At 41.2% G+C, this 27,431-nt stretch overlaps 1 protein-coding gene across 1 annotated transcript; it reads right to left on the bottom strand.

Annotated features, from left to right (window-relative positions):
• Positions 1-4,538: 4,538 nt before the first annotated feature.
• Positions 4,539-27,342, bottom strand: TGS1 (trimethylguanosine synthase 1). Its single transcript, XM_033070883.1, has 13 exons — positions 27,220-27,342; positions 26,514-26,578; positions 24,963-25,135; positions 22,925-23,771; positions 22,036-22,153; positions 20,991-21,077; positions 19,997-20,168; positions 18,188-18,542; positions 17,197-17,370; positions 16,101-16,244; positions 14,648-14,864; positions 13,537-13,615; positions 4,539-6,532 (listed from the first exon to the last, which is right to left on the bottom strand). The coding sequence occupies exons 1-13, from the start codon at positions 27,315-27,317 to the stop codon at positions 6,416-6,418; spliced, it is 2,646 nt and encodes an 881-aa protein (XP_032926774.1). The 5' UTR covers positions 27,318-27,342; the 3' UTR covers positions 4,539-6,415.
• Positions 27,343-27,431: the final 89 nt, after the last annotated feature.

Below are 27,431 nucleotides of genomic sequence, written 5' to 3'. Positions count from 1 at the left end.
GCTCCTTGGAATTTCTTCTCCTGGAGTTTTCCCAGGTCCCTAATCCCTGTCACTCATCATGCCTGTCAACATGGCCAGATACTCACGTCCACTTCCCTTGTGGTTCATAGCTGTCAAACAGCTGCTCTTTGCTGGTTCCTTTTCTGGGCTGAGTTGAGATCATGAAACTTCTAGGGGTTTTTGCATCTGGCATAGCTCTTTTTTTTCTTTCCTTCTTTTTTTTTTTTTTTTTTCCTTAGCTATCTGACTGTTGATTTTGCCAATTCATCCAGATTGGATTCTACTTGGCAGACCTTGATTCTGCAGCCTGTGCATCCATTTTCGACCTGCTTTTTCTACTTGCAAAGCAACTAAATGATTTCTCCACTCTGAATTTTTAGAAAAAGTGATAATAATTTTGGATTAGGTCATTCTTCTCATTAACAGAGAAAACAAACATGCAAGAAGTCAGACTGTTTCCAACTTCAGCTTGTTTATACTAAATGCTTTGATCTTTAAACAAAGCTGATAAATCGGAGCAGCAGCAGGGACAAGCAGCATGGTCAACCCAAAATGCTGAAAAGTCAGTCAGCTGCTATCTCTATGCCTCAGGCCAAAACATGAGGTGAACCTGCCGACAAAGCAATTTAAAATTAGTTACATTTTGGACATTCTTATCTGATTTCTGAACTATTGCAACGCATCCAGGTCTTGTTATTATGTCAACTGTTTTATTGGGAATTTATCAGGTTGGTTTTTTTTTTTGTTTGTTTGTTTTCAACTGCAAGGACTACAGATTTATTTTTAGATGAAGGTTGGGGTTTTTTTTCAAACAATGCTTTTTACAAGCTGCAGAGGGAAAAAAATCGAAAGACTGCCAGAAAAGTCACAAAATTTGGCAGTAAGAAGCAAAAGTGCTGACAAGCATGTGTCTTGTAGAAGCCAGGCACTTTGGCATTCAGCTCTGCAGCCTGAACACAGCCCTGTGGGCTTTGCTCTGTCCTGCTCCCAGCATTTGGCTCATTCTTTGAGCCTCAGGAGCCCTGGTGTCCCACTCTGAATTACATGACCACAAAGGCTGTTCTCAAACCTGACTTCTCAGCACCTCTTCCTGGCAGGGTTAAGGAATACCCTGGTGGGCAATTTCTGTGTAAGGTCTAGAACTCCCACAAGGTTCATTATTTTCATGAGACCAGCCCTTTCCGTGTCAAAAGCCCGCACTGAACACTTCCTGAAGCGTGGTTTCTCCTGCGGGAGCAGCCCAGAGCTCCCCACACAGCTGCTTCCTGGGGAACTCCAGCTTCTGTTTTGGGGACCACTTTCCAGCAGTACAGATATGAGCCTGAGCTACAAATAGCATTGCATCTCCTGGGAACATCCAAACGTTCTGACATCTGAAGGAGCCCCTTGGACAAGCTCAGCTGTAACCTGCACCCATGGAAAGTATTCTCACCCCAGCACAGACCTTTGGCACAGGTCGTGCCCCCCAGGTGACCCTCTGGGGCAATGGGCTCTGCCAGTTTGGAGTTCTCCTCAACAAAGCTGTCTGTGTTTAATCTTCCCAGGCAGACTTGCAGATGAAGTTCGTGCACAACCAGGAAAGCAGAGCGTACAATTTGCTCTCCTGTTTGACATAATCATAGGCTGTCCCAGTGCCTGGAACAATTTAATGAATACCTTAGGACAGGTTTTGCTGTCAGATCACAATGCTGCCTTTCACAAAAAACTCTTGCCACGGTTACCATCCCTGTATCTGACACTGTGACAACGTGAAAGACCCCCCAGAGGTCTAGGTAGTAGTGCACAGATGTGATAAAAGTGTTTTTTCAGCCTGCGGCAACCCATGATGACTATGCAGAGGCACATCCTCTGTGATGTCTATTCTTTGGCCATATTTTTAGGATAAAATCCTGGGGAAAGGCAGAGCACTGAAGGTGCTCTGTGAGCCCCTGTACTCATATTTACACAGTGCTAAAAATCTGCTGCTGCCATTGCATTCCTCTAATAAACCACAGGGGTTTCACAAGAAGGCTGAAGCACAACTTTGAGAAAAAGGAAGAGAATGAGCAAAGGCACACAGAGGGACAGGAAGAATTGCGCTGTCATCAACCCAGACTGCCTCCAACAGCATAATTTTTTCCTCAGCAGTCTGAGAACCCAGAAACCCAGAGCAACGTTTCAGGTTTTCACTAAAGCTGATGGGGAAGCATCTTGAAACTTGCTCTGGTTTTGTAACTTTGCAAGGTGGCAAGCCAAGACTTCAGAGACGTGTGGAAAGCAAGAATTCAGAAAATACATTTGGATGAGACTTGAAGAAGGGTTCACAAGGGGCTGGCAGCAAAACCACACTTCCTGACACTGTTGTGACACATGCTAATAAGACGCTGATCCTTGGGTCTCTGTATGGAGAAATCAAGGGCTTGACCCTTAGGCTGCAGGGATGTAGCAGGAAGTGTTTTGCAGAGTTGTGTGCACAGCTCAGCTGGGAATTCCCCTGGGTGAGGAAAGTCTTGGGCATAGCCCAGTGTTGCCCGGGCTCCCAGGTGGGCTGCTGCTCTCCACTCCTCTGCCCTGGGCAGTAACCCTGCTCTCAGCATCAACAGGCACCATCAAAACCTTAGGCACTGCTAGGAGACATCACAGGACCAGAAACCAAACCCTGTGGTGGACAAGCCCTGTCTGCAGACAGCCTTCACTCCTGCCTCCTCCCTGCTTTTGTGCAGCTCAGGTCTTCAGAGCCTGGGTGAACATCCAGCCTCAGGTTCAGTCCCTTCAGCTGGCCTTAGCAACTCCTATTGCTTCCTTTCAGCTACTGATGGCTTCTGCAGCTCCCTGCAGCCTCCCAAGTAATAAGGAGGTTTTGGCATTTTTTGTGGTTTTGGGTGGGTTTTTTTTTTTTTTTTTTGGGTATGAATTAATTTTAGTGTTTGGGGGATTTAATTCAACTGAATCAACACAGCATCACTCTTCATGTACTTCACTGGAGTATGCATATTCCCAAAACTTCATCCAGATGGACCAGGCTGAACCACTTGACAGCTTCATCACCTGACAGCTGAAACAGGACAGGGTCTGAGTTGATTTCAAGCCTGGTTTTAGAGCATTTACTCCTCTACCATTGCAACACACACAAAGATATCTCTACTGACTTCACAAAGAAATCTGAAACTTCTTCACCACTGAAATCAAATTTTTATAAGTATTCTGGACGTCATAAAGATATTCAAGTGGCAGGACTACTAAGATTCCTGAGTTGGAAAGGCTACACCAGCAACAGTAAATCACAGTACATTAAGTGACAAGATTACTACCCCCCTTCTCGCTATTTGGAGATGGGAAGGTTCGTGTACAAAGGGAGGACAATTAATGCAAATACTGACTATGAGGCATATGAAAGCTGAGAGAGCAAACCAAGTGAAAATAACCCAATTTTCTACTGATTTGTTCAATGGGTTATGGCAAGTAATTTTCCCCTTCTGCTGTTTACGGGGTTTCCCTCTGCTAAATGTTACCACGATCACTGTGGTGTAACATTAATTTGCTTATATAACCTCTGAGTTGACCCAGATGTTATTTCAGAAACACTACACTTGGGGAAGGTTTTCTAAAACCTGCACATGAAAATTTCATGGAACAGTTAATTTTTTTTCTCTTAAAACTTATAGGGCCTCATTCAGAGAAGGGCACAGTGACGCCCTACCACAGAGTTTCTCAGCCCTGGTGATGCTCTGCTCTGGATCCCCTGAAACTCCAATTAAGCTACAGCCTGTAATGCACCTAACTTCATCTTCTGTCACTTCTCTTCATGCCATGCACCAGAAAAAGAAATTATGAGCTTGATTTAATGTTGAATTTAATTAGATAAACCTAAAGAGCATACTGGAAAGTAGAACTCAGTATGTGTTTACTGCATTTAATCCTTAGAAAATAAAAATTTGCATTTTTCCTGTAGCTTATTTTGTGTCTTAAAAGGGGTAAAAGATCAAACTTCTGTGAGTATTTACAGTAGCAATGTAACTTCTTTGTTGCCCAATGTATCATCTACAAAATACCTAAATTCAGAAAGGGTATTAGAACAGTGGCCATAAGCTGTCCAGAAATTTAAGTGTCTCATGTTAACTTTTTTCTCCAATATAAAACAAAGTAACATTTTATAGCAAGTCATGACTGAAACTCTCCTCCATGAAGGGTTTGTTGGTTGAATTATTAACAAAAAACTAAAAGTACTCACAGATGTATTTTAGGCTTAACAGACTGGTAGATTCAAATCCTGGGGAACTTCACCAGTTCTCTGCAAGCGGGAAGTGAGGGCAAACATTTATCACAGCCTGGCAGTGTATTCTGACTTCAAGTTGTAATTTAAAAAAAACAAAAAAAACCCCAACAAAAAACCAGTCAAAAAAGCCCTTTTGTCCTTGGTTAGAGAGAGGAACAGCTACGAACAAAGATATTCTTCTGCTTTTGATACTCCATGTGCTTGCAAAGCTCAGCAGAGACCTTTGAGAAATTGTTCATTTTTACCATTAAGTTCATTGCACTGAAGTAAAAATTGAAATGGGTAAATGTTGTACCTTTTATATTTTAGCTGCCACACTTTGTATACTGGGCACTGAACAAAATCTAACTACTTTTCAGAAGGTAAAAATAATTCACAGGCATTTCACCGTCACAGCTTCCTTTTACAGAAGTAGTATCAGCAAGATCTCAAAATGCTTCTAAAGCATCTCCTTAAGGAGGAAAAGAGGACCAAGTAACAAGACAAGGGTATTTCTACAAGCAGCAATAAGCCAAATATAGTAAAATTTTAGTGTACAGAGTACTGTGATATACACAGTATAAATGCATCTACTCTTCATTCAGCCTCATGGACTTGGATTTTTATTTGTAGCTTGTAGTGAAAATCTAGCAGTGTCATTGCATTCACATGCCACTGCCACAGCAGGTTTAGGCTCCTGTAGTACTAGCACTCTTGCCAAACACCCCTACGACCTAATAGGAAACTTCTAAGAAATATTATTTCCTTAATAAATCCTGTTAAATACTGATGCAGAGCCAGCACAAGACTTCCTTGCTGTAGCACTGTGGCAAGGTGCAGTGATCCAAATTAGCCAAAGTATCTTCATAAAACACCTTACACGAAGCACTAATGTAACAGTTTAGCACTTGTCTGGTTCGGGAAAGACAGCAAAGCCAGAAAACAGCTATTTCCCAAGGGCTATTTTACTGCACTGCAAACTTGCACTGAGTCATAACAACCCATATACACACAAACATTTTGGTCTCTTTAACTGTTTTGAAGAGTTGGATTTCATTCCCTAATGGGGAAAATAGATCCTCTTATTTGGGTATTCTACAGTTACTCCAGTTTTCTTGGATAGCACTAATGCATGGTTTAGTGCTTCATTTCTGCTGCCTTCAGCATCCTGCTGCAATCCAAGCAGAGGAGAAGCAGCACTAGTTTATCTTAGAAATTATTATTTGTACACTTACCTTGAAAACAAGCTCAATGTTGAGCTTGGGGATTAATGCAAAAATATTTCAGTGAGAGCAGCATAGCCATGCCCTGGACATTTCTCACCCTGCCTCCTCTTCTGCTTAGAGAACTGCACAAAGGCCACTCCTTCCCTCCATACTACATGTGGGAGCAGAGAGCCCTCATCAGGAAAAGCTGGTTTATTCCTGCCCTCCCTGAAGCCTGCGTGAGGATTCCAAAGGCCTAGAAAAGAGGGGCCTAGAAAAACCCCTCTGCTTACTGATACAAACCTCAAGGCAGAAGATTTCTTCAAAATATCTTTGCAATGAAGAGGAATGGCAGGGAGATAAAAAATTAAAATAAAATAAAATTATAATACTCAGAGGGTAGAGTCTCGGCTACAAATACACCTAACTCTCTCTTTGAGCTGCAACAAGCCAGAGCACTCACTGTGACCCTTCATCCTGCAAAGAAAACCTGAAAGTTTCTCAGTGAGCATGGAGCAAAGAGGTGGACTGGGGTTAACCTCTCGTGGTGCACTTGACCCTCTAGTTCCATCTGATGTTCAAATGGTTTTGCTTCTCAAGCACAGACAGCAGCTCCTGTGGCTTTCAGGCTATTTTTCTCAACCCTCTGCATGCTCAAAACTAGAGCAAGCACACAAGTAGCACATGCAAGACTTACAAAGGAATCCTGAACCCCACTTTCATGGGTTGGGGTTGAACCTTGCAAGACAGCATTTTATAAAGAACTTTCTTCATACATTCACAGCTTTTCTACATTTACAGTTTTGTCAAAATTATTATAAAACATTTATTGACAGGAGCAATAAACAGAACAAATTTCTATAAGTAGAAATTAAAGTGGAAAATGGCTTTAAGTCATTTTTGACCAGCCAGCTGTACAAAAGCTTAAGCAAAGCAGCAGTCAGGGAGGCTGGGTTTGGAAGTATCCACATGGAGTTCAGGAGATGTCATGCCTTATTAGATCACCAAAATAAGCTGTTATTGTCTTCAGTTTGTTATTGAGAAAATTTTGTTCTATTTCAACTTTCCCTCCTGGGCCTGCTAAGGAAGCCACCTGAAAAACAAAGAACAAAAAGTAAACCAATCAATGCACAGGAAAAGAGGCAAAGCCCCAAACCTTCTAAAGCACAGACAATTACAAAAAAAGTATCTCTACCCTGTTAATACTGGTGGAAAACGTTCCTTGGCAGCTAATGCCTCTGATCCTCTTTTTATGTCTCCTTTTGTCACAGAAGTCGTTTGTGGCTTGTGACTGAAAAACCCTCCTCACCCAAATCATGAAAACAAGAGGATTTCAGAACTTAACATGCAGTGCCGAGGCAAGAAATGCAAAACTCTGGTTTGCAGGGTACTCGGCTTTTGAGACACCCAGGTATAGCAAAATGCAAGCTGTAAGCTGTGCTTTAAAGATGTCACATGCCAGATGTTGGGGGAAGAGTAAAACCAGTATTAGTAATTAGAATTAGGAAGCATAAAGGTTGCACTGAAGAGTGGCAGGGTGGAGGGGAACAACCCAAACAAAACCAAGCCCAAACACGCAGAGAAAGTCACAAAAAAGGTCAGTTAATTGTGGTTGCTATTGCAACCAAAGCAAAAGCTGTTGTATGCATTGGAGTTGCAGGCAGTGCTGAGGGCAAGGCTGGGGCAGCAGTGCCTCTGCAGGCTGGGGGAGCCTGACAGGCAGCACCAAGCACAGCTTTGTGTTTATGATCACCAGAGTGAGAATTTCACCATTCATGCTCTACTGGACTGAGCCCAGTGCACACCTTTAATGCTTAACGACCTACAGACAAACACCACTTCACAGGGCATTGCATTTCGGACTGGAGTATGCAATACTCCCCGCTCTGGATGCCTCTGAGGGATAACAGCTGACAGGTCATCAATTCCTCATCAGGAGAGATCGCACACTCAGAAGGATGAACACCAAAACTGAACAGTGTCTGCTTTTTCCCCCTTCACTCTGGGCCCTGAGGACCTGTTTTGGGGGGCTGGGGGAGGATCCATGCTCCACAGCCAGTTCTGCTCCGTGTGGCCATTCTCCCAGGCTGCTACAGGAAAATTATTTCTACAGTTCCCCATGCAGGGAAACTTCCCAGGCAGACAAAGTTATCAGGGTCTACAAGCCTGTAGTAGATTTTAACTGATCTTTAAGCTGAGGTGATGTTGGCAGCTGAAACTTTAAGTTCAGGCTGTGTTATTAACCCTTCTAAAGCCCCTTGAGACTTGACTCTGTAATGCCGTTTTAAATATAAACATGCTGAACTTCCTCTATTTTATGGCGAGTAAAAAACTAGCCTATTACCAAGAGAAAGTAACAGATTAATTTAAATTACACTTTGAACCTTTATTGATTTGTCCATAAAACTGCTACGCTTATCTAAATCAAGCATTTAGTCTTCTGTCTTGATTTTCTCCCTTTTAATTTTTTTATTTTTGCAGACAGAAACAAAAGTGTGAGCAGTTTCTTCATCCTTCAACTTCTGGTGATAGGAAAAAACGCTCTGCGTTCTTGTCAGAGAGGAACCTGCCACTTAAGTAAAAAAACAGAGGCTGGCCGACTTATAAATAGCACAAGAATCTGAAATTGGCAAGTGATCAGGAATGTTAATTTTACAACTTATCTGTTCTTACTTGAAATCCACAAAGCATTGTGGGATGATCCATGGTTTTTCTAGGAAGATGTTAACTTTTAATTTTTTTACAAACTTTGCACTTCATAGCTTAGGTCACTTAAGTGTTCTAAAATATTAATTGGATTAGTCAATTTAATATGAGAATACTGAAATTAGTGTCTTGGGGTTACGCACTCCTGCTTTCTGGCACAGTTTGTATCACTAGAGTATCTAACTATGACTAATGCATTGATATTAAACACTACTGTTTACTAAACATCTCTCTTAGAAGACCAAGTAAAACAAGATGCCCCTACACTGACAGGTGGCATCCACCTAGGGACAGCTGAAAATTTACATGTGCTGTGTCTAGTCCCCAAGTGTTAAATCCAGGGTAATTTCTGATTAATTTCAAACAACAGCTAAATGTATTTGATATACCCAAAGGTGAAAACAATTTAAATAAACACATGGGAATAAGCTCTGCTGTGAAATATCTTGTACTGTATGCTCTTTAACCCACCCCATATTCAGAGGAGAGAAATGCAAATCCTCTGTGACAACGCTCAGTTGTAAATTGCTGGAGGTTGCAAATTTAATTATGTAGGAGTTGCCAAGTTTTCTACAGCAGGGCTCACTCAAGCCAGACAAGTGTAGTGAGCAAAGGCTGCCACACACCAAGCTTCAGAAGGGTGCTGGCCTGGCAGAGGGACACCCTCTAAAAATAACAGCAGATTGAGGAACGATGCTTTGAGAAAAACAAAGGTGCTCAGCTATTTTTAGCGATACTGACAAACATCTCCTGTTTTTGCAGTGCACTACAACAGTGAATACAGAAAGTATTCTTAATCTCTTAAAAACGTGACTAATTTCCAAAGTTTCTTTATTTTGCACCTTCCCATGCACATACAATGACTCCCTGCTGGCAACTCTCCTTACCCTGGTTTATTCTTTAGCCCAAACCCAAATTACTTGGGTGGCCAGATATTACCTCCTTTGCTGTGCTGCTGTCGCTGGGCAGAGGTAAAAGGTCACAGATTCAGTTAACAGCTCCCTGCACCCCTCTCACCTTCACCCTTGCATTTCAGTGACTACTACCAAGAAGGGCCCACAGCCACAACACATCAAAAATGTAGCTAACAGGTTTGAAAAGGAAACATCAGAAAAGATGAAAATATGAAAGGAGAGGAGAAACAAATATAGAAGACTATTTCAGGAGTACAAGTTGCTTGAGGTGCAAACTTCCCTTACATATTCTCCAGTGCACTTTTGAACTTGAAGGCTTTCCTACTGGTCTTGGGGGTTTTATTACATTTTTCTAATAGTACTGAAACTCCTTTAATAAAGTAACTTCCTATTTGTTCCAGCCACCAACTAACGTAACTGTGGACAAAAAAATTATCATATTTTTTCTCTCCTCTCAGAAACTTTTCTGAGGTTTGGGAAATAAAAGCTTTTTGACTTGATATGCATTCACACAAGGACACTGTGAATCTATTAATTTTATAGAATTCTACTAAAATGAAGAATCCCCTCTCCCTGTACCAAAAGCGACAGGGAACAAAACCCAACCCACTTGAAAAAGAAGGGAATGGTATTCTTAACACTGGACATAATAAAATAAAATGCTGTCAGGCAGCATTTTTGAAAATGTACAGGTAAGCATGTGAATTATGACACTGTCACAGTGGTGCTGCCACCCTTTAACAGGCCAAACATTTATTTCATTTTGCTTACTTTGCATAGGCAAACTACAATTCAGTATGCAAGCACTATGAGCTTTAGGAAGACTGAAGTTCAGAAGTATCACTCTGGCTTGGTATGCGCTGTGGGTAAATTCTGGCTTTCTCTTTTAGCAAGGACAGAGGACACACATGAGTTTAAAGTGGGCTGCTTAAAAGCTGTTGTCATTAACACAGCAGTCACAGCTGAAGTGTATGCAATTACATTCACTTAGAAATTACCAGCCTGCAAAACACAATCAACCCATGGTCTTTTACCTGCCAACTCCCCTAATAACCAAGCATCTTAAAAATACTATCAAATCAACCTCTGTTCATTTCCTGGCCTCTCACTCCCTGCTTTGCTCATTGTTTTATTTACTCCTAAATAAAGATGACTCTGCTTGGCAAGACCTATTTGGTTAGGTCTCCATTTTAATATCATAGCTAAAAGAGAGAATTCAAAAAAGAAGTGTGTTTTACCCATCTTTACACTCCCTTCACTGAACAGTCATTTTGAACAACTGGAACTTCACAAACAAACACGGCAAACATTTTTCCATCCAAGCAGTAGCACTGCAGACAGAACAAAGCTTTGGTGTCTAACTCCTGATTTTCTCAAAATGACTGATGGAGATGAGGCAGGAACAAAGACAAGGACCAGTAACGTGTATGTTTTGTAGGACTATCAAAGTCCAGAACACTTGGCTGAATTCTGGGCTCCTAGAACCACTCTACACTAGAGAAGAAACAAAAAGCCATTCCTGCATTCTGCCAGTATTTGAAATGTAAGCCAGGTGTGGAACACCAACATTTAGAACAGCAAAAGCTCCAATAACAGCACAATTTGACAAAATGAGACATAGCTACCACAAACAACAGTATGCCTGTCCTCAGGGAATGCTGAGGTTTTAATCAATCACTAAGGCACAATCCAGTATCTGGGCAAAACACACACATGCAGGGTAAGTAATCAACGCCCAATTCCTCATTACTCTGTCTCCCAAACCTGGCTGGGCTGATAAAGATGCTGATGTGGTTATCTGTCTCACAACAGACCAGGTTCATCAACATTTCAGGCTCACCAGTTCATTGGGGGGAGCCATCATGCATCCTGACAACATTCTGACCACCAGTAAATGAATACAACTTCTACAATGGGAACAGACTCCACCATCAGCAGGAAGGTCCTACAGCAACAAATTGCAGGTTCCTCCTTCTTTGCTGCAAATATTAACATGCAGAAGTATTTTCTGGTACAGAAAAGAGCCTGCAAAAGAGACTGGACTACCTGGAATGACTCCATTTCCTAGAGGTAAGTACACACTTCTCACTCTGCCCAATGAGGCAGAGCACAGCTTGATAAACACTTCATAAATTGCATTTATGAACCACATAATAGGCAGTAATAAACATACATGTTTTTTAATGTATGTGCACACAATTATTATTCCTGGCTAGAAAGAATACTGTTAAAGATTAATTCAACCTAGACACAGACCTGCAACACTACAAATTTTCTAACATGTCTTTAAACAAGGAGATTTTATACAATTCAAGGCAAATGTTATTGTATTTCTTGTAAATAAACCAACAATCTTGTACTGGTTCGCTGCTCCCTCTTGAGGCAGAAGTACAAAAGTTTGCTTCTCTTCAACCTAAACCCCGTGGATTTTTTTTTAAGGGAATTCATAGAATCCCATTTCTCTCTACAAGACCAAGTCTACACAGAAGTGGCCACGCCTGCAGAAGTAGTAAGTGCTGTTTTTGCAACAAAATCACGTGGAACAAGGCTAGATATCTTGTCCACTAATAAGACAATGAAGACCAAGTCCTCTGACACCAATAGGTCGAGGTCAGCTACCACCCTGCTTTTATTGCAGCAGCAGGATCCCTATTTATGTTTGCCATCTAACAGTGATCTGATAGCTATCTTTCATAAAAAAATACGTATTTTTCACTAAATCAGTATTTTTATTGCAAGGTTGCTTCTAACTGCCTGGCTTTTTAAATTCATTTTTCATTTTGCTGGAGATCCAGAGGCCTGGAAGTGTACTGGTAGTAATCCAGAAACTTCATTCTTAAATACAGCCAGAGATTTTGGTAACCAAACCCATTAACAGTCTTCTGTGGACCAGAGTATTCACCAAGGTCAGGTTTGGAACAGTCATGTCTGACACCTTTGCCCACACAGGATGAAGACACGTCCTTAAACAGTGGGCTTGAGTAACATTCCCTTTCCTGCTCTCAGATCATCAACATTCTTGTTTGTTTCTTTTCTCCTATACTGACACTACTTCTAAAAGAGGCATAAGGAGCTGATTTCTCTTCCAGAGAGTAACCCATAGCCTGGAACACTGAACTGAACCCAGGACCTCAGCTACAAACTTTTAACTACTGAGCCATAGTTTTGAGCAACAGCTGTTACTCTGCAGCCGTCTGTGTCAAGCCAAATCAACATCATCAAGAGCCAACTGCACCAAGATGTGGACATGTCAGGATACCTGGCCCAATCACCCAGAAGAGCTCAGCTCTTCTGCAGGAAAAGATGCAGGCCTGTGGGGAGTACTCCTTTTGAGGAATCACAAGTGAAATGTAGATGACTCTGGCCATTTAGAATTCCAGTAAGAAGTGCTCATGAGTTGAGCAGAAAACTCCCTAAGGTCACTCTTCATCACAGGAAAGAAATATTTGATAAAATGCAGTGGTAAGATGTTGTAATTAGAGAAACTCTACCTAAAATTAAGGTCCCTGTTCAAAGACCCATAAGCCACTTTGACATTTCACCAGACTGAAATAAAAAAGGAATTGAATCATCACCTGCCAAAGCAATGGTGCTGTGCACACTATGGCCTTAGAGTCTGCTAATACTCAAGCTGTGTGAATTTCTCAAGCCAGCTGCTTGCCACCAACAATTCCACAAGCCACCATATGGCTTGATGCCCTGCCTAACCTAAGTCAGACACAGTTTTTGAAAAAGCAGGAAAAAGTCCTGGGAAGCCCTGTGGCATTTTGCAGGTAAGAACTGCTTCCTTTTTTGCAAAAAGCTACAAGACATAATTAATATAGAGAATACAGAGAGGAAACTAAACCAGACACTCAGGGGAATTGTTAGTCATGTAACTGCTTTAAAAAAACCAAAAAACCTACCAAAAATCTCCAATACAAAAATCCCCACACCAGTGCCACAAATTCTGTGTTTATCATGAATCACTTCAATGCCAACAGTCTATACAGAACCACACACCTGTGTAGACACCAACAGTTCCACCCTTGGTGGCATCACACTGGTGTCTGATCTACTCATCAGTGAAAGCAATGACTGCAGAGTGCAATTTCCTGCAACTCCTTCATAAACTGACAGCCATGAAAGTCTGGGAATCACAAGATAGTGAGAGCTGGGTATAATACACTGGGTTTTCATCTTTTTATAATGATGTATGTGCCTAGCAACCGGCTTTGAAACTTCTACAAGAAACCCCATTTTGTTGCTTTAAGAAGCAGTGTCAAAACCATGGGAATAATCTTATACTCTCATTTCTAAATATACCAAAAGTACTGCAAACACAGAAATCACCTAACACAAGGGTCAAATTAAAAAAAGCCAAATACCCCACATTCAGCTGAACAGACTTAAAAGTCTTATGTATGTGCTAATAATACTTATGTTTTAGGTCAGGTGAGCATTTTATTCACTACCAAGACCTCATCCAGTAACATACCTGGTTAATATCAGCATTCCGAGGCAGAAAATATACTATATTGTTGGTGATCTTCTTGGAGAGCCTGAAAATTTCAAATGTAGAAGCCAGTAAAGGAAAAAACAAGAATGGGGAAGGAAAAGTTTCTTTATATTCATTCATTTTGAAAGTATGTCTCAGTTTCAGCTATTATGCAATTAAATTGTAGTTAGTCTTTTGAGTGTATGAGTAGGATTCTCTTCTGAAATGCAGAAACTATTTCACCATTAGTACCCTAGAAGTAGAAAAAATCCCCAACAGGTACTTTGTATGAAAATTTAACCGAACTACAGAGAAGTATTTGAGAAATTTGAATGTAGTTTGTAGCTAGTATATTTGGTTTACATTTGTTTTTTAATCCAGTTTGTGTGATCTCACACATGCATACAAAGATTTTCTTACTGGTACAAATATAGCTACAACTTAGCAAAAAAGGGAACAAATCAAGATTATTCTGTGACAAAAGAAACTTCACACCTCATATACGATGAAACTATTATGATAATTTCCCAGATGAATGAGTGCTCAGTATCACTGTGAACAAGCCAGCACAAAATTCTACGTATTAATTTAAAGAGTTAATGTTTTGCTTGCACCCTTCTGTGATTTCCCAAGTCATACGCAGGTGCTATGACTGAGAACAGTTTTAGTAAGATATTTTAAATAAGATATTCCCTTTTACAAATCAATTAAAAAGTGGAATTAATGAAAAGGTCATAGCTTACACAACTAGTTATCTATAATCTCTCTATATATATACCACATGGCTATTTGATTACTTTGGAGTATTTTAATAAAATAATTTGAAGTAGTTAAAACTGCTGAATTAATGTTTGAAGTTGAGAGCTACTCAATTCACTGATGGATTTTTTGCTTTCAGGAAAAGCTCATCACTGTTTTTTTTGGGTAATAAAAGGTAAAAACATTTAAATTTATGTGGGGAAGAGTAAACAAATGGTTTGCATCTGGAACTGCAGATCCAGCTGCTGACCATATCACCCACAGTCAGCCAAGTGGGCATGCAAACCCCACGGGAAGAGAGGGAGGAGAGGAAAGAGAGAAGCCCAGCACCAGGCAGAATTGGAAAGGATATCCATCAGGGCAGATCATGGTTTGGATGTCGAAGATGTCGGCAGTGGCGTAGTCGGGGCCCCCCCAGGGCGGGCTGAGGAACACCACGTCGGCGCGCAGGCCGGCCGCCAGCGCCATGAAGTCCCCGCACAGGAAGTCGATGTGCTCGGCCACGCCGTACACCTCCGCGTTGTGCCGTGCCAGCCACAGCTTCTCAGGATCGATGTCGATGGCAATCACTGCCCATGAGACACGGCCAACTCAGGGATGAATGGGAACTGGGAACACCATCCTCTTACAGTTGTTGAAATGGACTGGACTGACACCATCACCAGTCCTCTATTAAACACTTTTTGTACCTTCTCCCAAGCATCTCCACACAGCACCAACTCCTCCTCTCTGCAAGTGTCTTTCTTCCTTCTGCATGACTGGATAACCCCAAACTGTCCCTTACCCAGCCGCCTAACCCTGCCTGTCCCTCACACAGCACCTTACCTCATCTGTCCGTTGCACAACTGCATGTCCCTTACCTCCTCACAGCACAGCCAGCAGCCTCCATCCCAAACAGCAGCAGACTCTCTATCTCAAACTGCGACCAACTAACCCACTCTCTATAACCCCCATGCCCATTGGGCAGGTAAGGCTGTTTTCACTCCTCGGTAATCAGTACAGCTGTAATTCATTGACGAAAATTGCCTTCTGCACTATCCTTACAGACTATTCTCCTACACCATTCAACCACCACAGGTCACCAGTCAGACTCCTGCTGCTGTGACAACCCTGCACCTCGGCTCAAGGACTGGACACGGTCTGTCTGCCTAAGAGAAGAAGTCCTTGCCTCAGGTTTGGCAGGAGCCTGACAACTTCAAAAATTTAGCTAGGAAATACAAAAAGTGAGATGTATAGATTGGATCACAGCCTCCCAGATTTACCTACCATTAGTCTAGCTCAAACATTAGGCAGAAGCGTTAGATTAACTGGTATGAGTATCTAGCTGGAAGTACTCTCAACATTTCACTACAATTTCATTAGCTGGCATCAGACTAACATGAAGTTATCATCACTTTCTGTACTTGGTTCTACAGAATCTGCAGGTGATTCCATTCAGTGCTTTAAGTACTGTTTACATGGAACCTGTTTTTGAATACACAGACTTCAAGTAACAACTGGGAAAAGCAGCAACTTTGATAGAAATCCACTTTTACCAGTGATCTCTAGAGTATCTGACAGAACAGATGTTATGCCACACAAAAATAGCGTTGACTAGTACAACACAAATCCAACTCTGACTTAAAATAGAAAAGCAGATTTATTGGTTCTTTTTGATAATAGAGAGATCATATTATGAGTATGATGAAGTAAAACAGCTGCTGTTGCTACAGAAGCACCGAAAAAGGAAACAAATCAACAAACAGAGCACATACCCAGGAAAAAGACTGAACAAAACTAATGCACTGTATACAACACCTACTTACCTCTTTTTGAGGTCAATGCAAACTGAATAGCATTTCCTCCAACCCCGCAGAACGCATCCACTATGATGTCGCAGTTGAACGACTGACTGACACGGACGGCAATATGCTCAGCTATCTTCTCAGGAGTAACAGAAAACCAGCCCTCTGCAGAGGAAGGGGAATAAATGTATTTTCACCTCTTATTTTAAGGCCATATAATTTAAAAACAAACAACCAAGCCCCACATAAAACTGAGGGTTTAGCACTAATCTCAAGAATTTTGGCTTAGCGCATTCCACCAGGAAATACCGGCTTTGAAGATGATAAACTCTGCTCAGTCCAGAGATTTGCTAAGCAAACAAAGTCTCACTGAAGCAAACTGATATGCCTCAATCTCAGTACATGCTTTGTTGACCTTGGTGCTGAGGATTCTGGTTTATCAAGGAGAAGTCCATGGGCACAGCTATGAAAAACTTTATACATCAGGATTATGCTCTGGAGCAAAAAACCCCAGAAATATATTCTCTGTTAGCCAACATTTTATTTTCTTCACCAAATATCTGGTCTGCCAACTAATCTGCAAGTTTATGAGGGAAAGCATTAGAAATGGAAGGCTTACAAGCCTAACCAATAAAAAAATGTCTGGTAATCCTAATTCCTCTTTTACCTATAAATTTATGATTTGAAGTGGTTCACAAGTAAACAAGGAAAAAAGCTGCTTTGCAAGTGACTGCTTCAAGTCAGAACAAAACAATGAAATTAGATCCATCAGCATACTTGGAAATTTCGTAACATTATTTTACAAAATATAGAAATAGAAAAATATCATTGAGTTTTTGAACAAGTCCTGACAAATTATAATTCAGGTCCAGCAAGATCTTCAGCAAATATAAAGACTAATACAGATAAGGACGTCCCACACTAAAAGCACTTCTGAAGCCCAAGATTTCTACTCACCTGCCTGCTGGGGGGGAGAAGGAATTTAGCCATGGGTGCAAACACACATTCACTAGTGTTCCTGCTTTATGAAAATTAGTAATAAACTGCAAGAAGGACCACAGATTTGGATACATCCTTGGATATACCACCAAGTCCGCACACTTAGTACAGAACACACCTCTGTCTAGTTTAATTCCCTCATCAAACCGAGAGAAGAGCCGGTAGCGTTGTGCCCAGTACTTGAGGAGCTCTGGATCAGAAGCAATCTCAGGAGGTATAGTTCTCAGTCCATTTTTATTCCTCCTTCTTCTTTTTGTCTCCTTCTTCTTCACAGTAGTGTTTTCATCTACAGCTGGAAGACACTGCAAAAGTTAACAGTCACTGTTCTTGCAGGCTAGGAGTGTAATTGGTAGGTGAGTTTTAAGATTTAAAAACACTGCTAAATGTTCTTTATTACTGTTTGCCAGATTACGAAGATTAGAGGCTTTAAATTAAAAAATAGCATCCTGTATGTCAAGGGATTAGTCACAGTCCTAAAAATCGTCACTGCTCACCCATTATTTAAGAGCCTTAATCTTCATCGGGAGACAAAAAACTCTATGTAATGAGCAAACAAGTGGATCAGAGACCAATTTAATGCCCTTTTATCAGTTATGAATAAAAACCAATCTAGACAAGAGTTTTATAGTAGGAATCTAACACAACCGAACTACTGTAGGAAGGATTAAATTATATACAAAAACCTGAATAATCCCGCTTTCCTTTGTTTCATGTTAAATAGAAAAGTTCACAATACTGATTTTTTTTAAATCCTAGAAAATAATTTTAACAACACATGTTCCCCAGAGCTCAGCAATGTGCATTCGAACCCAAAACCTGATGGTTTGTGCAGCTAACTGAGGTTTAATAACCCTCATCCTTGCAGGGGAAAAAAAAAAGGCATGAATTGCAAATCTGTTAGACCATGTTGAGGACAAACAATGACTGTTCATCTATAAGGAATTATTATAGACACCATCATAGACAAGACCTGGGATTTGTTACCCCTTACATCTAATGAGTCTCACTGAATTAACAAAATAAATAGTAGTGCACGACACAGTAACTTGAGAAGGCAGTATTAAGTCGACTGTCAATTCATTTCATCAGTTTGCAGGGAACTGATTTACCTTGGCTGACGTCCTCTGTCTCTGGCAGGAGATAATCAGGAATATCCAGAGGGACAAGCTGCCGCCCACTGCCATGCTCAGGCTTCCCCATTCCCTGTTCATCGGAGCCACTCGCTGCAGTGTCCTGTGCCTCCTCCTCAAGCTTACTGCCCCCAGGTTCTGTGCAGGCTGCACTGGAGGATGGTGGTTCCTGCATTTCAGCATCCAGCGTGGCACTCCGTGTGGCAGGAACACCTTCCTGACCCTCTGAATCACTGCTGCTCACAGACATCACCTCTGCTTTACCCTGAGGCGTGGCTGCCTGGGACGTGTCTCCCTCCTCAGGTTTAGTAACCTGCTTCAGGAACATTTCCACCTGCAGTTGTCAAATACCACAGATGATCAGATGATAATCTGTTTTCCAGAGCACAGCTTAAAAGCCTTACATTTCAAAAGCACTTGCCACTGCAGGCACAATCTACTCTGTGTATTTTGGAAACAGTAAAATATCCAGATTCAAAACACTTTAGAAGTCCTTAACTATGCCCCCTTTTAAAAATATTTGGCAACAAATTGTCTTTGGGAACTAGATGCCAGCTACCTCCAAAAGAGAAACAAAAAACCAACCAACCAGCAAAAAGATCAATGGATAAATACAGTAAATAATTCTCATGTAATATCTAAATAGTCACACTTGCCACAGCCCAGGTGACCAAGTCTACTACTTCACAACTATCTTTCTCTAATCTGTATTCAGACATGTACTCTGCCTCTCAGGGAAGAGTTTTCAGCAGAAACAGGTAAAATTACCTTCACACATTAGTTGCCTCACCTTCAAGATGTACCAAATGGTGCAGATGGTAAAGGGTTCTGCTGCACAGCAGAGAGCTGGACATAAGCTCCTAACCAATGCACAGACAACACTCCAAACTCCTCAAAGGCAGATGCTCCTTTTTACATTACTGTTGTTCTGAGTGGCTCTAGACCTGGAGCAGTTCCTTACCTGGAAGTCTGAGGAAATTCATAACTTTTTTTTCCTTCACATAATTAAAGTTGCCCTCAAACTATATTGGCCCCAGGTATAAAATCAAAAGTGAATCACAAATTATACTGATGTGACTGGAGTTCAATAAAACATGTATGGCCACCACCAGAAAACAGGGCTTTGCACTTGGGTTTTGGGGAGTGCCAGGCATCCCAGAAGAAGGTGAAATAAAATTAAAATCTGTCCCCTCAGATTTTCAGAAAGATTTGTAAAAAACTAAGTAAAATTTCCAGTGAACAAGTGTTTCTACTTCTTAGCAATTTCTGACTTAAGCATAAAATTACAGATGAAAATAAATGCATGTAGAGGTATAAGGACACCGTTTTGAAATTACTAAAAACATGGAGTTACATGAAATACACAAATCTACACAAAGATTTTCTGTTACTGCTGAAATGCTAGCATTAACTGGCTCATGTGCAATTTATAATCAGAGATACTTTCAGTAACAACAGACACCTGCACACACCACTAAAGCTATGTGCATTCAGATGTTAGGAATAACTTCCACATAATTTGGCCATTTAAGCTCACATTCCTCTTGACAGGGTCCACTAACGCCTTTCCACAACCATCCTAATCTAAATACTCTTCCACACTGGTGGGAGGCAGGAAGGAGGGGGAAAAACAAAAAAAAAAAAAAGAAAAAAAGGAGCAGTGGACTGACATTTAAAAGCACCATCTACTCTGGGCAATTTATTATTTTTCTTCCTTTTCATAATACAACAACAGCTAAGGCAGCAGATAAATCTATGAATTACAACAATGTTAACAACTAAATATACCTTCTTCAAAGTTTTGCTCTTTTTGCATGTCATTTCAGATTCTTCTGTAAAGAAGATGTGTGTGTTTTTGCTCTTCCTTGGTTTACGCATATCCAAGAATTTGGACTTGAGTTTTGCTTTTTTCTCCAAATACTGCACACTTCGGTGGGTGAAATCTGGAATTCCACCATACCTGAAAATAGACAGATAGATAGATAGATAGATAGATAGATAGATAGATAGATAGATAGATAGATAGATGGATAAGGACTTGGTTAATTTTCAGCTTAGAAGCTTTAGCAAGAATGTTGATGTCTACAAAAATATGATTTAGCCTTAAGTATTATTTTATTGCTCCATTTAAAATACGTCATTGGGTGTAGCTGCAAAACAGCATACCTTCACAAAAAAAAAAAAATTGAAAATGTTTAGCCTAATTAGTTGTAGACTTTCTTTCTAATAGTTGTATAACTTTAGATGAAAACAATTTCCCAGGCCAGCCTGAAGAATAGGAATTTAGCAGGATAAAAGATTAGCAGAATAAAAGATCTTTTTGGTGGCTGTCAAGAACCTCCAAAACAGCTATTTTAACTTCTGGCAAATGCAATTAAAGAAAACCAACCAACTAAAACAAAAATTTCATTAGTCAAGACCTGGCAACACTTTACTAGTATGATATTTCACTAGTATAAAAGAACCTCATTCCAACATGAAACAGTTAAAAATCATGATCTCAGTTCACAGAACTCCAAAGTGAGAGGACCATTCATTATCAGAGCCTTTAAGCTCTAATTTGAGTAGCTGACCAGCCACTTAACATTTATACAACTGAAAGCACCTTACTAAGGTGCGACACATCAGTACTTTCAGTTGTATAAATGACTCCCAAAGACTAACTCTGGGAATCAGCTTCAAAAGTTCAACAAAAAGGAAATTGAGATGAATGATCTATTTCCATAATAACAAGAGAGCTGACTTGCTATGAAAAGCCCCACGGTTTCTCATAAGTAATTACTTTTGTCCTGTGCCACACTTGAAACCCAACACAGAGCAGGTTTCCTCTGCATCTTCCACTGGGTTCTCATCCGCATCCAGCTCGTGGCTAGGAAAAAACACAGATGACAAAGTTACTTACTCTGAAGAAACCAATCATTTTACAGCTATACCACTAAAAATCTAGCATATTGGAAACATTTAAATGTGGGCCTCAAGTAAGTTCCTCCACATACTGCTAAAACCAAACCAAGCAAATAACACCACTCTATTCTTGTGCATGAATTTTTGGGTTGGTTTGGTTTTTTTACCCAATTCTATGGACAAATGCCCTTCTACTGGGGCTATAATATTCCAACTATTCTGAAAGACCTCTTAAAATACTTAAGGGCAAGCCCTACATGATGAAGACAGAGTTTGTTCACCCTATTTCCAAATTACCTTAATCTTCTATCATATTATCTACATTATTATCTATTACTAATGCTGTGGCAAAATTAAAATACTAGAACAAAACTAAAGCTACATGATTAGCAGGTGAGAATTCCACCCACTCCTTCACATTTGAGTCTGCAAATTTATTAGAGATGAAGAGCCATCTCACTATCTTTGAGACTATATCTTTTTAGAGAAGGAAGAAAAAAAACTGTGACAAGGCAGATACTGTCTGTTTTATGACTGCCATAGCTCTGAGCATTTTACTGGTAGCATTCAATGCAGTTAAACAGTACAGATTATTTACTGTTGTTCTGGTATTGTCTACACTAATTAGACCTGAACAAGCAAGCTGCCCTATGCAATTTAACAATCTTGTATACTTCAGTGGCATAAGATTAGTACCATCACCTTGTACAGTCATCAAGGCCATTCATTGTTTTCATAAAGCACTGGAAGAGAGAAATATCCACGGCTTGTGAGGCAAAGCAATAAGCAGTGATGGAAGACTATGTGGCTTTGAACTGACATTTTAACTCATATCCTCAATCAAAGGTATAGTTAGTATAAATCAGAAGGCTCTTGGACCTGGACTGCAGGAGAAAAAAGCTCATGTAAATTTCATGACTTGCCTTCTCTTGACTTTGATATGCCTGTATTCAGGAGGCTCTTCATTCTCATCTTCATCTTGGTCATGAAACAGCAACTGTTTGTTTCCATTTGAATTCAAGCTACATGATTCCTGCACACCTAAAAAAAGATACATCATTTATTCCTTCTGCATAAATCAATTCCTTATCTTCCTGTTCCCAAAGTACCCCTGCAGCGACAGCTAGTGTGCCAAACACACATCTTTACTTGTCTTTCTTTGAGGGACAACATACTAATAAAGCTTACGGTATTACACTGAAGTGTTAACAGTCTTACGAAGGACCAACTTCAAATTATCTCTCCAAGAAAAATAAAATGCCTACAAGATACAAAATTTGAAACAGTTTCCTCCTTGTGTGTAAAATTTCGTCTCCATCCATTACCTATGCAAAGATAGGTAGATTTAACAAGAGGAGATTTAAACACTCCTTTCATTTCTCTTTTGAAAGGAGATCTTTTTAGCTCCCCCATTCCAGCTCTACTGTAGGAATCAAGCTGGGACCACACCTGCTTCTTCCTCTCTTAGAAAATCCCTAGCAGCAGACATAAGCCTCAGCTGCAATATCAAGACTAAAGTAATTAAATATGCACTAACAGTGATCTCTCACCAATTTCTGTAGTACATTTGAAGATTTATGAAGTACATGTTCTGTTAAAACCATTTCTGGCTGAAGAACACATTCAATATACAGGTTAGAGATGAGAAATCATGCAAAGAAGCAGAGGGAAGAAAAAGGAATCAAGCATATAATCATTACACAAAATACCTAATTGACTTTTTAAAAATGGCATAATAAAGACATGCCCTTGTTTCTCACATATAAGTACCCAGAGAATTCTGATAAACAACTTTATCTGATTTTGTATTACCTGACTGGTTAACACTTTTATTTTCACAAGATGCTCTCCTTTTCCTGCTTCCTCCACCACAGGGCTCCTTCTGGCTTTCACTGTCAGACGAACTCTGTTCTTCAGGATCTTTGTGGGCTACTGTTAGAGCAGCACGGCTCTGCTCCACTTCCTCCAAATTCAGATTTAAATTACAAATCCCAGAGATTATTTCACTGTGGGGCTCAGCACTTGAAGGGAGTGTTTCCTCACTTCTGGTGTTGGAGGGAGACAGCTCCAAGCTCAGTACTTCACCATGCTCAGGTTCTGGGCTAACCAAGCCCATTCCTCCTGAAAGCCCAGTCTCCTGTGTAACTCCATTAACTTCCACCTTGTCAACATGTGAGCTCTCAGTAGTCCATCCCTGACTTGTCCAGTACTGAAATTGTTCCCAATAATACCAGTACAGTTCACTATAATGCTGCTCCCATTCTTCCTTAGTATCTGGACTATTCCAAGGCTCAGAAGCTGTGATGCCCTCAGATGATGAGACCTCCTGGTGCTTTTCCAACCAACTTTGCCAAAGAAGGCCCTCTCCGTACTCACCCCAGTACTTCTCCCATTTTTCCTTAAGTTCACTGGGCAAAGCCTCACTTGCAAGGCTTTCTGAATTTTCACAGTTCCCTTCAATTACAGCCTGAGGTTTGCTGCTCATCTCACATTGCTCTGTAGCCAGGGCCAGCTCACCAGGAACAGATTGGATACAACTACCACAACCTTCATCCTGGTATTCCTGCCCCATTTTATTCTCATGGTTTTGCTCTTTTTTCTTCTTCTTTTTCTTTTGCATAATCTTCATGTTATTTTTCTTTCTATAATTTTCTGTTGCCTAAAAGATAATGGAAAAGTTAGAAGGCCACTATATATATATGTATATGCTATCTTGCCCTCTCTCCAATCTCATTCTGCTTCCATTGGAACCTTCCCTCTCAGTGCAACCCTGCTGTTAGCTTTCTCCCCAAAAAGGCTGTAGAGTTTCTGAGTCTGATAGGACCCTGCTACATAACCTCAACTGACACTTCTAAGGAAGCTGTGAGGAAGGGCTGTATGAAAGGCTGTAGAAACACACACACACAAAATGATAGACAGAAGTTGGGCTGCTGAATGGGAAGTCATTAGTAGCTCAAAGATTCAGAAGAAAAGTCATCAACAAGTAACACTATAAAATCCTAAAGGGAGTTGGTCAGGAATTGAAGGGTGACAAGGTTGAGCTCAATAGCAAAACAGCATCTTGGTAACATCAAGGATCTGTTCTGTGGGGCTGTGGTGGCTGACCCTCACTTCTATCTCATATCTGCCTGACCAGCAAACACTATTCAATGTCTTATTAGGATAGCAAACATAATGCTCAACCTCACAGAATGTTAAATCCTTGCTATCTTTGGATGCTGTACACAAAAAAAGCATCATTTTATACTCAAAAACTCTATAAATCCTGCAGCTGAATCTCTGTATGTCTTGAAGAGAGTGACTCAAAAGAGGAGAGCAGTACCTTTTCCATCCCATAATCATCTCCAGGTTGACTAACAGAAATACAAGGAAACAACCTCCTGCCCAAAGAGGTAGCCCTTTCATTTGTGCAATACAATCATTTCACTTGGCTTTATCAGCTGCAAGGGGGATTTCAAAAATCAGATGTTTACATTACTATCAAAAGCTAAATTGTTAAAGCAGACAGGGTGAATATAAATGCTCAGACTGGAATGTACTAGTTGTCCTGATGTGCAGCATCAGCTTCACCAGAGCTGTTTTAAATCAGGTTTCTCTAGTCAGTACAGAGCAGTATAGATATGGAAGCATAAAGCACAACCTTGACCCTGTTCAGTCCAACTGGCAGGGGGGGTTTACAACCTGGACACACCAAGGTGCTGTGTGCTGTTGCCAGGATGCAATGCAGGCAGCGTAAAGGAGCTCAGATACATTCCCAAGAACTGCCATCTCAGAAATAACTGAGAGGAGGAACATCCCTAGGTCTGGAGACACAACACAAACAGAACAAATAAAGCAAGTAAAGATTTACCACAAAGTCCCTGTGAGCTGACTGCCCACCAAACTGAAGAGGCAACCCCATGCTCTTCATTAGCTCAGCTTCCGAGTCTAATTCAACTTCTTCCAGGTCTAGAGTATGATTAGTATCCACCTTTAATTTCACATTGGGAAAATGGTTCTCCTCTTCAGATGCTTGTTCTTCTTCTGTTAATGAGTAATATTCATTAATATAATCTGGTTCTGACACCTCAATGCCACAGTGCGGCATACAAAAAAAAGCAAACTGCCTCGTATTCTTTCTTTCTCATTTAAAAATCTGCCTCATAAACAGCTCAATTTCTGCATAATTATCAGTAGGAATCAAAATGTAACTTCATCAGCCAAAGCACTGGATCTGTCTAGGAACGTTCTCCATAGCAGCCTCTCTGGCCTTGTGTTTGGGATTTGTGGCTGAAACAATGTGGATAGCACACCAATGTTTTGGCTGCTGCTGAGCAGTACTCACACAGCCTCACAACTTTCTCTTTGCCTAACTCTGCCCTCCACAGCAAATTTGCACTTCTATCAAATTGTTAAGCAAAAACATATGTATATAAAATTACAAATATTATTGAGAATGTAGGAGCTGGATATGGATGGAAATCCTGAAATAAAAAGCTTTTGACTCAGTTGATAATACTGAAATATTCAAGGATTTTGGTTTGGCTGTTCAGGATATACTTACTGCCAAATTATCACATAACATGAGACCTTTCCATTTTTAACTGATTATTCTTACCACAAATCACTCATACATGTACAAAACCACAGATTACAATCTCCTTCTTTCACTCCTCTCACACTGCCTCGATCTAATCTGTGCTATTAATTACCAGCTTCTATTTCTGCTCAGACTTCCTTTCAAATCAAGCTATTATCCTGCTGGATCTACCAACACAGCAATGATAAAAAGTGATACCACAAGAATTATATTCAGGTAGGTAAACATGAAGAATTCAGGAGACGGAGTAAGGGAGTGGTGTTGAATTTGTTAGAGTATACACCATGATAATTCCTAGATTACAAGCATGCCAAGTGAGAGATTTACTTTTCTGGTCCTCCTCATACGATTCATTGTATACACGTGAATCACAATTTTCCCCATCAGTGCTATTGCTTCTTCTCTGCATCTGGTTCAGCAGATTAATTAGCAACAACTAATGTCCTGAGCTGGGACAGTAGGAGACAAACATCTAGGATCCACAGACCCTCCAATATGCAATCAATTTTGAATTAACTTGAAATTATGATTTAAGACCAGGTTAGGGATGTGTGATATTGTCTGTTCCATGCACCAGGTGAGTATTATGTGAGGTGGTAAAGTTTATCTGGACAGGAATAAGCACTGCACCTGGTTTGACAAAAACTTCTACATCAAGATTACGGCAACCTGGAAGCTATGCAAGTTCTAAGTTATTATTCACTTTTGTCCCTACAGCAAAAGTACTGAAAAACAATACAGAAACAGGAACAACTTAAACAACCACATGGAACTCACTTCATGACTACATATCACATTGCATCGTACATTGTATTACCTCACCTGTACTGTCATTGTCATCTTTCACATAAAATCCTTTTAATCCCAGTTTATATAATTTTCGATCTCTGTAAAAATAAAGACAGACACAGATGCAGAAAGTCACCACTGAAACAATTTGTTTTTACAGTAAAAGCAATCATTCAGTGGAAAAAAACCTCCCTAGGGATGCAATAAAATCCCCACCACTGGACGTTTCAAGATGATACTGGATGGGGTACTTAACCTCTCCTAGGCTCCGCTCCCATGAAAGGCTGCACCAAGTGACCTTTCCAGGCCCCTTCCCACACGGGCTGCCCTGTGACTCCAGACACCCGAAACAAATAAAAAAAGAAACCACATCTGGAAAAGGCAACGCTTTAATTAAAGCCTGACGGGAAAGCCCATAGGAACGACGTTCAGAAAGCGCTGCAGCTACGCAGTACACTCCGGAATTCAGTGTTCCGGTCCGCCTCTCGCTGGGAACGGGCTGCACGGGGAGCGCCAAGGGGCGGAGGGCGCGGCTCCAGCAGCGGGATCGGCCTCTGGGGGCTCTTCTCACCCTTTTCTGCTCCCCTCCGCGGTGATAAACATGACAAACATATCGGGGTGCTTTCGTGCACAGCCCCGCGAAACCCCGCTCCGCTTGCACCCCTCGCCGCAGCAGCGCGGCCCTTCCCGCCCGTGCCCAGCGGGACGCGCCCCGGGGAGCGCGCCCGGCGCTACTCACTCGACGAAGGCGCGGGAGCAGAGGCACAGGATGCCGCCGGCCGCCCCCGCCCGCAGCAGCAGCTCGGCCACCAGCCTGGGGCCCGGGTCCTGCACCATGGCCGCGGGAAGCTCCGCACGCCGGGCCCGGCCCCGCCGCCTTCCGCCGGAACCGCCGCCCGCGCCCGCCCTGCCGCGGCCGGAGGGCGGCCCGGGAGTGCGACCGGGAGGGCG

The sequence above is a fragment of the Catharus ustulatus genome, chromosome 1 (assembly GCF_009819885.2).
Source record: "Catharus ustulatus isolate bCatUst1 chromosome 1, bCatUst1.pri.v2, whole genome shotgun sequence".
Lineage (NCBI taxonomy): Eukaryota > Metazoa > Chordata > Aves > Passeriformes > Turdidae > Catharus > Catharus ustulatus.
This window is presented reverse-complemented; position numbering and strand designations above follow the sequence as displayed.

Excerpts from the sequence above, each read along its gene's own strand:
- TGS1 (XM_033070883.1), bottom strand. The coding sequence starts at position 27,317 with ATGGTGCAGGACCCGGGCCCCAGGCTGGTGGCCGAGCTGCTGCTGCGG. Across the intron at positions 22,154-22,924 it reads TAAAAGTGTTAACCAGTCAG|GTGTGCAGGAATCATGTAGC; the intron begins GTAATACAAAAT and ends ATCTTTTTTTAG. Across the intron at positions 16,245-17,196 it reads GGGAATTAAACTAGACAGAG|AGGGCTGGTTTTCTGTTACT; the intron begins GTGTGTTCTGTA and ends CTTCCTCTGCAG.